Below are 12,022 nucleotides of genomic sequence, written 5' to 3'. Positions count from 1 at the left end.
CTGTTGAAACAGATCTGAATGATCGCCGTTCCACTGTCTCAGCATGCACAGCTGTAGTAGTCTGAGATGGAATCTGGCAAAAGGAATGATGTCCATGCTGGACAACATGAGACTAATTACCTCCATACACTGAGCCTTAAGGAGGTCTGGAGGACAAGACAAGCGGAAGTTAGCTTGCAACGTCTCTGGTCTGTAAGGAATATCCTCATGGATATGGAGTCTATTATAGTACCCAGGAATTCCACCCTGGTACTGGGAATAAGAGAACTCTTTCTAAGTTATCTTCCACCCATGAAATCAAAGAAGAAACAGAAGAGATCTCAAATGGTCTTCTGCCAGACGACATGATGATGCTTGAACCGGAATATCGTCAAAGTATGGCGCAACTGCTATACCTCTGGTTCTGGTCACTGCAAGCAGAGCCTCTAGAACCTTCGTAAAAACTTTTGGAGCAGTAGCTAGACCAAACAGAAGTGCAATAAACTGGAAGTGCTGGTCCAGGAACGCAAACCTTAGAAACTTGAAATGTTCCTTGTGTATTGGAACATTAAGGTAAGCTTAAGTAAATGTTAGTATCCTAGTTAAAGTAGGACCACTCAGTCTCACACCAAACCGTAGGTTCTGAATAGATTAAACTGAGAACCTTTTTATGCTCATTGATCTGAGGTAACTACTGCATGGATACAGAGTGAGAGAAAGATTTTGCAGAGGTAGAATTGTTAATAAAGCAAACACACAGGTATTAGGATAACTGGTTACAGGTTTGCTAGAAAATCAGTATAGAACTGCAAATGGTAAATGATAGCACAATGTTGTAGTAATTACTAAAGTCCTGTTATAGAGATTGCGCAGTAGTAAGAAGTCACAGGTTCAGCAGTTCATACAACCAAAATTGATTATAGAAGTAGTTACTGTTGAATACTCATTATGTACAGAATATAGCGTGACAGAAATAGGAAGTTGGTTAATTAACGCAAGCTGAAGCGTTACTTGTTATGCTTGAGCAAATGAATTTACAAACTGGTTCTCCTGCATACAATTGTACATTCTATGACAGCAGTAGTTCCTATAGTAATGTTAGGGTATAGATTCTACGTTACCAGATTCCGGATCCTTAGTATGTAGAAAGACAGTACCTTAACAGGATAACCGCATTGAAGGGAACCTGCTTGCCGGTGAGCTCGCGACGAGATCACAGGGAACCTGCTTGCCTGTGAGCTCGCAACGAGATCCGTGGAAGCGGTAGCAGTGATGTCATACGCTAGTAGCGTGTCTGAAGAGTAGTACGCTGGTTAATGCGGAGAGTGCTGGCCAAACAATGTAGCAAATAGTTAATAACGGAGACCAAAAGTAACAAACTGTAACTTTTGAACACCAGGAGAAAGGACGTTGAGCAGCAAGTAAGTAGCTGTAGACAAACGACAAGGAATTCCTCAGCAGAGGTAAAAACGGCTAGGTGTCTTCACGGAGGACTCGGGATACACCTGAGAACAATTGCAAATTACCAAGCAATGGTAAAATTAAAGGAGGGACCTTAAATAGGGGGAAGTGTTACTCAAGATGTAAATTTTAAAAGGTACAGGACATAATAAAAACAGAAAAACGTTACAGCATCCTTCAGATCTATAGTGGTCATGAACTGTCCTTCCTGAACTAAGGGAAGGATGGACATTATCGTCTCCATCTTGAACGAGGGGACAGATAGCAATTTGTTTAAGCACTTTAGGTCCAGAATCGGGCGGAAAGTTCCCTCCTCCTTTGGGACCACAAAGAGGTTTGAATAGTACCCCAGACCTCTTTCTGCAAGAGGTACCGGGACAATGACTCCTAAGGAGGAGAGATCCCTCACACACACCAAAAAGGCTTCTCTCTTTTCTGGCCTTGAAGACAGGTTTGATAGGAGGAATCTGCCCTGGGTGGATGAGACTTGAAACCTATCTTGTATCCATGAGCGATGACCTTCAGGACCAATGGGTCTTGCACGTCCCCAAACCAAGCGTCTGAAAAGAGCGACAGTCTGCCTCCTACAAGATCCAAAGCCGGATCGGGGGCCACCCCTTCATGCCGACTTTGTCTCAGCGGGCTTCTTGCCGTGCTTGGATTTATTCCAGGACTGAGCCAGCTTCCAAGTCCCCTTGGATTGCTCAGGTTTTGCGGAGGGCTGCTGACGTTGGGATTTATCCGAACGAAAGGAACAAAAATTAGGACCTTGTCCCTTGGGCTTGTTCTTATCCTGCGGTAAAAAGGCACCTTTGCCTCCAGTAACCGTGGAGATAATTGAGTCTGGGCCTGGACCAAATAGAATCTTTCCCTTAATGGGAGGGAAAGAAGTCTTGACTAAGAAGTCCTGTCCACAGACCAGGACTTCAGCCAGTGTGCCCTACAGGCTTGAACAGAAAAACCTGAAGCCGTGGCATTCAGGCGAATAATTTGCATATTTGCATCACAAAAAATAGAATTTTCCACCCTTAAGGCCTTAATTCTTTCCTGGATCACGTCGAGGGGACCCTCCACCTCGACCAACTCGGATAAGGAGTAGCACCAGTAGGTAGCCGCTCCAGCAACCGCGGCAACAGCCGCTGCTGGTTCGAACAAATATCCTGTATGTTTAAACATCTTTCTTAACAGAGTTTTTATCTTCTTATACATGGGCTTTTTAAACGACTAACTATCGTCCAGCGGGATAGTAGTGCGTTTAGCAAGAGTGGAGATAGCGCCATCCACCTTGGGGATGGAATCTTTATGGGAACCGGGAAAATTTGTGATACAACCCTGTCCTCGTAAACCTTATCTAATTTAGGAATCAAAGGTTCCTCAGGCAATTTGGGTTCTGGAACTTGTAACATAGCCAAAACTTCCTTCAGCAGAAAGCGTAAATGCTCAATCCTAAATCTAAAGTCTGGTTCCTCCGCAACTGGAGGCTTAGAGGCAGCAGATCTGACCCAGAAAGAGCACCCTCTGAATTATCAGAGGCACCTTCATCATTGGATAATCTTGTATCAGATAAATCCAATAAGCTAGTAGATGACCCCTGGGAAGGATAGCAATATTTGACCTTTCGCTTGCGCTTAGCAGGGCGAGGTAAAGCACTAAAGGCTGCAGACACTGCCGTTTGTAACTGTTCAGTAAAGTCTGGCGGTAAAAGGGTCCCTCCAGATGGAGGATTAGGAGTGCTACGGGAAGCTGCATGTGTATTAGGAGATGAGTGTAGGGTGCGCACCTCATGCGACGGAGACCCCTCAGAGGTGGACAACTCAGTGGTATCATTAACTTTCTTTAACATGATTACTTTATCAAGGCATGTGGAACATAATTGAGCAGGCGGGTATACCATGGCCACCTCAAAATATAGACAGGTATTAGACTTAGGTATAGAGGGAGTACCCTCTAATGCATCAGAATCCTCCATAGCTTGCACTAACAGACTATTGATTAAGGAAAAAACGGCACCTTTATATCCCCAATGGCTGGGGCTCTCACCACCTCCTATGACCCAGGCCAAACAGAGAAACCGCTTCTTCTCCGGTAAACCACACGGTCAGGAAAGAGGAAATAAGTGTGACAACACCCGGTCACGCGGTGCGCAATGCAGGACCACCCCTGCTATACTAGTAAGAAAGCGTGCCAAGCCTTTCAGGCTGCGCATCTCCCAAAACAAAAGTGAAAACCCTGAACGTGTCACACTGCGCCGCTCTAGCCATTGCTAGGGGCGCAACGTCTCCTTCCCTGCTCATTGTCAGGGGCTGTGTCGCATCCGGATGCGTGCAGAGCTGATGTCATCGCCGCACGCTCCTCTGTCCATGCCGGTCCGGATTCCTGTGGCGCGAATCCTGCGCCTATGTAAGTCCACATTAACAATCTATCACTGCCCAAGTATAGGTGTTACTTTGTGTGCTCCTGGATGTGATAGATCGTTACTGCTATATTGCCTTATTGTGTTTGAACCCTGCCTGTTATACCCTTGAATTGTTGGATTGATATACTGCTGCTGAACTCTGCTTGTCTGACTACGCTACCTGTTTAACCCCTAAATTGCTGGACTGATACTCTGCTGCTGAACTCTGCTTGCCTGACTACTCTGCCTATTAACCCCTATTATTCTGGATTGCCTCTCTGTTGCCAAACCCTGCCTGCCTGACCATTCTAGTGGTTTACCTTGGACTGCACTACCATTGCCGCTGAAGATTACCCTGCCTGTGGCGAGTGCTGCTTCCCTCATCTTGCTAACCACCTCTGCTCTGGGATATTCCAAATCTCTCCTGCTCGACGCCGGGATAACAAGACTACTGGCAGAGTTCGGTCTGATAGAGGAGTATCCCACGAGCATTACAGTACGTTCCAACATCTGCCTGAGCCTCATCTCATACATGTCGCAGCAAATAAATTTATGTGATTAATCCCTACTGTTCAATAATCCCCCTCCGGAGATATTAACCCTTGATTCCATACAGATAAAAGGAGCCACACTGTGACCCTGTCTTCTGGCGTTATCATATGTATATAAAAAAAAAATGAAACAATCTTACCGGAATCTAGGCCGTGGAACAGAAACACGGCCTCTTAAGTTTGGCAGTCTTGTAGCATCCCTCCTGACATGGACTTGAGTGATGGAAGCAGGCAGTGAAACTCGTCAACACTGATTGCTTAGGAGCTGTTAATGAGTGTGGATGCGTTCTCAGAAAGACTCTCCCTGTATCTCCAGACTAACTTTTGTCAATGCTCTCACTGAGAGGCTGACAAGACTACTTAAAACTCCAGTCCAATTTCGAAGGGCAGATGCCCTTCTTAAGGAACTACTCCGAATCGTCTGACACTTCTCTGCCAACCTCCTGTGATGAAAGGCAAAGAATGACTGGGATATGAGGGAAGTAGGGGGAGTATTTAAACCTTTGGCTGGGGTATCTTTGCCTCCTCCTGATGGCCAGGTTCAGTATTACCCAACAGTAAGGAATTATGCCGTGGACTCTCCTCATATTAAGAAGAAAATTAAGAATTGTCCCTACCTCGTGTACAATAGAAAATACTTTGAGATTTATGAAATGTTTATACTGTCAATAAGTATGGAATTAATTTTTCTGAATAGCAAATAGGGAAGATAAAGCAAATTCGATACCTTTAAAATAAAGAATCTATCAGATAATGCACCATTGGACTAATACCATATTTAACAACTTCCAATTCTAATTATCCAATTAGAAAAGAAAAGGAATTATTTTAAGTTTCAAATGCACTGATGTATAGTGTCATGAGTAAGACCAGTAACAGGTGAAATGCGTAGATGCTATCTATAGTGGACCCATACATCTTTCCACCTATCAAGGCTGTAGGCTAAAAGTATACTCCATTTGAGCTGGAATGTAAGGGTGACGACAGATCACATGACTATAGATCGAGATGGCGTTTTGAGGTGAGCAGAGCACTATACACAGACTGAGTAACCGATTGAGGGCTGACTACCCAAGTCTGTCACTGGACAAACGATAGCCACACAACCAAGTAAAGTGTATACTGGACAGAAAGGAGTTTGAATCAGCTATCGGTATCAGGTTAAATGTGGGAGCTGAATCACCATTGCTCATTACTATACGGCACAATATTAGGGTTACCTGAAAGTATAAAGTGAAATAATTTTAAGCCAACACAAGTCTGTGAATACATGATCAAGTAACAAACCTGTTTAAGTGTTCAATAATCTCCAATAATGTGCAGGCTTCACTCCAAATTACATTATTAAAAAATGTTCTACCTTTAAGAGCTTACATACAAGCATTTCCTTATTTACTAGAAGTTGACCGATTTACCTTCAGTCTCTGCTGCCTCCCGGGCTTCTTTCTGCAAACGCTGTCGCAACAGTTCTTGTTGTTTCTCCAGATACTGCTTAATAAAACTGTTCTGTCCCATCTCCTCGCCCATCTGAAAATGAAAGATATCATTTGTGGTGAAATAGGCAACCAGAACCTTAAGAAATGATGTGGAAAACCTGATCTTATGAAGTATACTCATAAAAATAGCACAAAAAAGTATAGTTTATTGTGCTATAGCCTTTCAAATATTAATTTACACAATAATTATTAAAGTGACATAAATTACAAAAAAAAATTCATGACACACATGCTTTCCAGTTTACATCTTTTATTAATATTCATTCTCTTGGTATCCTTTGTTGAAGGAGCAGCAATGCACTACATGGGAGCTAGCTTAACATATCAGGTGAGTCAATAATAAGAAGCATGTATGTGCTCCAATCAGTACTTTGTTGCTCCTGCGCCTACTTAGCTATGCTTTTCAACAAAACATACAAAGAGAATAAAGCAAAAGTACATAACAGAAGTAAATCAAGAAAGTTCTTTAAAATCACATTCATGAAGGTCTACTTTTGGCTTTATTGTCTCTAAAAGCATATTAGTTACCCTAAATTACCCTCAAGTGCACATTCTTAAATAAATACAAAATAAAAAGAAATGTTGATATATATATTTGATATATATATATATATATATATATATATATATATATATATATATACCGATACTTGTTTTCAAATACTCGCCAATACCAATTACCGATACTTTTTTTTTATGTCATGTGACAGTTTACCAAGCACAATACAGACTAATTATTTAAGATTCCTTCTTTATAATTATGAAGGACTGTAGCTCAAAAGACATTATGAAATAATAAAACAGGTGTTACTTGTCACAAAGTTCACAGAACATGTTTAGAAATAAAAATATTACAATAAAATATATTAACAACAATAAATAACAAATATAAAATTGCAACCAACCAAAAGTGCCATACAGTAAAAAATAGAACAGAATACTGTTTAATCATGGTGAACAACACTATGGGCTAGAATACATTTGACTGGTAAGCTTTACCAATGCTCTCATTACACGTCCTACTCCATTAAAGGCTATGGAGTTGGAAATGTGAACAGAGCATTGGTAAAGCTTACCAATCAAATGTAATCTAAATCTAGTCCTATAATTGCAGGATGAGTGTTCATTGGGATTAACTTAGTTTATCCTATGAGTACTCTTCTGCAATTATATAAGCTAAGATGTTCCTCAGAGTACAGTATGTTTTGAATATAATTGTGCAAGATGAGAACTAGCAGTATAAAAGGCAATCTAGAAATTAGAATAAGTTTTCAAAAGTTAGTGGCAAGTTCTTTTTAAGGAACAGAACAGAAGCATCTCTGCATGTTCAGCTATAAGTCTGTTTTTGCTATCAGTAAGGAAGTTCAACTTTCCACACTACTGCATAGGGCAGAAAGATATTTTTGGGCCATTTTAGCCAGAGCTGGAAATCTCAGTTTATTAACTGGCCAGTACTTCAGGGGTTTGTCTAAACGATGTAAAGTAATCTCTCCTACAATAATACAATTAAGAGCAATTTGTATTGGCAGAACAGTAGTAAACAATTTTTAGTTTAGTCTCCACTCCAGCTTTAAATGCAATGGGAACATTCAGTTTGAAAAAAACACCACAAGATAGCATATGGGTAGTAAGTGGAGGTATCGGTTTAAGTATTGGTGCATTTGCACGAGTACAAGTACCCATGTAAGTACTTGGTATCAGTACCGATACAGATAATAGTATCGGTATCGGTGCAACCCTAATATATATATATATATATATATATATATATATATATAAATATTTTCCTTCACAAACTGCATCTGGAATCTGTGGCAATAAAAATCATCAGCAACCTCATGTGTTTCAGAGATATTTGGCTGTAAATGCGTATTCTTATGCACAATGAAATAAGTAATGTATTTTCAATGACTTGTTATACCAGCGGCAGTGTAAAAAAATTATATATATATATATATATATATATATATATATATAAAATAAGAACAAGTAATAAGCACTCACTGGATTTAAGCACAGCACGCTATTTATTAGGCAGTGACGTTTCGGGGCATTCACTTTGTGCTTTTAAGCCACAACCTATTAAAATGGATTGAGCTTACAGGTATACAGGTAATATCAGATCTCATTATATTATCACTTTGTGTATACAGACATGCTACCTTATCTTATATTTATCTATAAACCAAAGCTCAGTGCTTAGAGCGTGGGATAAAAAAAACATAAGGCAGGCACCTATTTACCAGGAACCATCACTAAAGGACCTTCCTCCGCCAAGGCAAAACATCAAAATGATAAAACGTGAAAGTATGCAAAAAAAGACCATGTTGCAGCCTTTCATATTTGTTCTGTGGAAGTAGACACAGAACGGGTTGACTGACCAGTAATTCTGGCAGGCAGTTGTTGGCCCGCATCCAAGTAAGCCATGCGGATCAAACTCCTCAACCAAAAAGCCAAAGACACTGCAGTAGCTTTCTGGTTCTTATGCTTTTATGCTTTCCAGAATATAAAACAAACTGGAGGAGGAACAATTCCGGTGGGTGGGCGCCGAGTATAGACGCAGGGAAAAGAGCTCCGGTACCTGCGGCTACTTAAACTTGGCCAAAATACAATTAAAAAGCCAGAAAAAGCTGATTTCTGTGACAGGAGGGAGTACTACCTGTCTGGAGCATAGCCAGCACGGAATCCGTCATCTGATTCCCCCACCGCCATAGTCGCTGGAGACAAACGGAGAAGAGCGGTTAAAACTTAATAAAAGAAAACGAGCACCGTTAAGAGACGGACCCGATCTTGAATCGGGGCGACACAAAGAGAGATCACGAAGATTGTGGGTATCCACGGTAAGCCCTGAGTCACCTTTGAAAGAAGAAAGGGTGAGTCTGGCCTCTGGCGGGAAACCGCCATCTTAGCATTCTGCAGGGCAACAAGAAGCGCAACACACTTAATTGCAGCGCAGCACATGTAATACAAGTACATAAGAGAGAGAGAGTCCTACAACACAGATAAGAACTGACTGGGTGAAAGTATCGGATTGTGCCCCTTCTGTGCCTCACTACCGGACTGGAATTGCCTCTTACTATAGCCAGGTGGAAAGTGAGAGCCCGGGCATAACTTCAATTTTATTTAATTAGTCAATGGGACTGTGACTCATCAGGTGAACGCAACCCACCTTATCTAACAACCGATCCACGACTCCAGAGTGTGCATGTTACATAGCACACTGCATAATCCAGACTTTGAATAACCAGAAGGGCTGGGTAACCTGCAGGGTCACTGCCACATAACAGTGTCATTTATATCTTTATCATCCAGACCCGCGACACAGCACTGGGTTCACTACCCCCTCCTCAGCCCAGTACAGCAACAACACGTTCCCTGCCAATCATAAACTTTGAGGGGGTACCTTTTTCTTCTGTAGCCTGACAAATACCATAATAGATACCTCTCCAGCTACCTTAAGCCTTACTCCAGGGGTTAACCTCCATCTACACACAGGGAAGAGACACACAACGTCACCCCCTATGAAAGTAGACAAGTACTTCAAAGTGTCCACATCACAAGCCATACCTATCATGGCAGGCAAGCAAAAAGCAGCAGATAAGAATAAGAAACAAGCAGCAGAGATTCAGCCAGAGCCAAACACCCCCGCCCAAATGGACATTAGCTTGGAACCGCCACCAGATTTACTTCAAGACCTCAAAGCATTCTTCCTCCCCAAAATGGACACATTGCAAGCGGGAATGGACACTCTTACTACAGAGATACGCCAATACTCTACCAGACTTCAGCATGCAGAGCAGAGGATATCGGATGTAGAGGATTCTCAACACACTTCTTCCATAGCTGTACAACGATTAGAACGCCAGAATTCCTCGTTACAGGATAAGCTCGAAGACCTCGAGAATAGATCCCGCCGCAACAATCTAAGGATTGCTGGGGTCCCAGAATCAATTAAAAACAAGGATCTGTTGGAGTTCACAGCTTACACCCTACCTAAGCTGCTGAAGATGGACCAAGAAACTATGCCGCTAGACATAGAGCGAGCACATAGAATAGGGCCTGATCACTTACCTACCAGACCCAATCAAAAACCGCGACAGGTCATCTTCAAGTTACTTAGATATCAAGAGAAGATGGCAGTTCTGAAAGCATACAGATCCCAACCTGACCTCCTCTTTGAGGGCCACAGACTCCTCCTTTTTCAGGACTTTTCTGCCGAGGTGGCTAGGAAACGGAAGGAGTTTGCCCCCCTTTGTTCTAAACTTCACTCCTTGGGCCGTCAGGCCTCACTTCTCTGCCCTGCTAAGTTGAGACTGACGACATCTGGGGGTGCCAAGTTCTTCACGACCCCGCAACAACTACAGGAATTCCTTGATACGGAAGCCCGCCATGAAGAAGGCTGAAAGGACCATGTAGTCCAAGCTTTTCCACCTCATCCTGTCCATTTGATAAAATGGGAATCGGGACATTAAGATCAGTGATATTGCTCAATCTAAAGTCTAAGTATTTGTTTTTATATGTTTTGTTTTTCTTTGTGTGGCTCTCCCCTCTTGCCATTGTCACACCCCCCAAATTGTCCGTAGTTCAATTTCACAGGAGACTACAATCAATTCTCCATTTAACCCATGGATGCTGTTCAAACTTCTCACCACTGAGTGTGATAGACTTGTTCTGCTCCCCCTCCTCCCCTCCCCCCCTACCTCCCCATGTTATGTATGACGTTACTTGCACAGTTGCCAAAGGGTCAAAGTTAAGACACCTGGTGTTTAAGTATTTACTCCTAACTATGTTGGGCTTTCTCCTTAGTGTTGTTACACCCTCAAGAATGTTTATGCTTGAATGTCATTTAGACTCAAACCCACTTCGCTATCCCTCCCATGAGTACTCCCTTATCCACTTAACTCTGTGTGTGTCTGATCTATGCTGCCCTTCCTTTTCCTTTCCCTCGCCCAACCTGTTGCACTATGCCGTGTGTAATAATGTTACTGTCAAACTTGCCAGAATATCACAGATGTACTGTTTTATCTTCCTAGATCATTTGAGGAGCACCCGGATTCCGCCGAGACACCTGAAAGTGAAACGCTTAGATAGTAAGTCAAAATCCCTCACACAACACCCACTTCAGCCTCACATGTCTTGTATGGATATGCCTCCCTGTTTACCCTTGACTCCCCCTTCTGACGTCCTCACCACCTTCAACCTTCCTGGCCTGAGACAGTATAGTCCCGCAACTTGTACACCCACTTTTAGGTATCTACCACATTTCCCCTCTGTCTACCAGCACCATGCCACATTCGCTTAAGTTAGTTTCTTGGAATGTGGGAGGTATTACCTCCCCAGCCAAACGCAGCATGGTGTTACAACACCTGAGGCACCTCCGCGCAGATGTTGCTCTCTTGCAAGAGACGCATCTCACGGAACCTGAGCATGAGAAACTGCAGTGCAGTTGGGTAGATAAAGTCTTCTACACTCCCACAGAGGGAAGGAAGAGGGGAGTAGCGATACTTGTTAGAGAGGGACTCTCAGTACAAATTCGCCCCATCACAATAGATCAGGGAGGAAGATACATTATAGCCAATCTGTCTATAGACGATCAATCGTACATTTTAGTTAATGTCTATGGCCCCAATCAACTAAACCCCCAATTTTGGCGCACCCTTCAGACTATCCTAACCACACACACATCAAACCACTACTGCTAGGAGGGGATTATAATCTGGCACAGGATTTACCACTGGACCGTAGGGCTGACAACCACACAAAAGGACAGGAGAAAATCTATGCTAAAACAAGGAAAAAGGAGACGACAATTATAGCCACCTTCAAAGCCTCACTAGGCCTCATAGATCCATGGCGCTCGCGCCACCCGACTAGGAGAGATTTTACATGCGCCTCAAAAACGCACAAAACACTATCACATATTGACTATTTTCTATGCTCTAAACAGTTATACACGCAAATACAACAAACTGACATCTCGGACATCATTATATCGGACCATGCGCCCATTTGGCTGCAACTTGGCCCTAGAGCCATTACTCACAACTATGACAATTGGAGATTCCCTACCTACTTATATCATAATACTGAATTCAGGCAACATCTAAAAACTCAATGGGGGGAATACTACAACTTTAACA

At 42.5% G+C, this 12,022-nt stretch overlaps 1 protein-coding gene across 6 annotated transcripts in view; it reads right to left on the bottom strand.

Moving 5' to 3' along the window:
• ACIN1 (apoptotic chromatin condensation inducer 1) overlaps positions 1 to 12,022 on the bottom strand; it is a 448,130-nt gene that overhangs the window by 286,016 nt on the left and 150,092 nt on the right. For all 6 annotated transcript variants that reach the window (XR_008400654.1, XR_008400652.1, XR_008400653.1 and 3 more), the window contains one exon: positions 5,802 to 5,913. Coding sequence is in view for 3 of the 6 variants with exons in the window: in XM_053702293.1 (XP_053558268.1) it covers positions 5,802 to 5,913 (112 nt within the window). In the remaining 3 variants the exon portion in view is untranslated. The remainder of the gene's footprint in view (positions 1 to 5,801; positions 5,914 to 12,022) is intronic.

Source organism: Bombina bombina, chromosome 2, assembly GCF_027579735.1.
Source record: "Bombina bombina isolate aBomBom1 chromosome 2, aBomBom1.pri, whole genome shotgun sequence".
Taxonomy (NCBI): Eukaryota; Metazoa; Chordata; class Amphibia; order Anura; family Bombinatoridae; genus Bombina; species Bombina bombina.
Note: the sequence above shows the minus strand (reverse complement) of the source record. Positions and strands in the feature narration are given on the sequence as shown.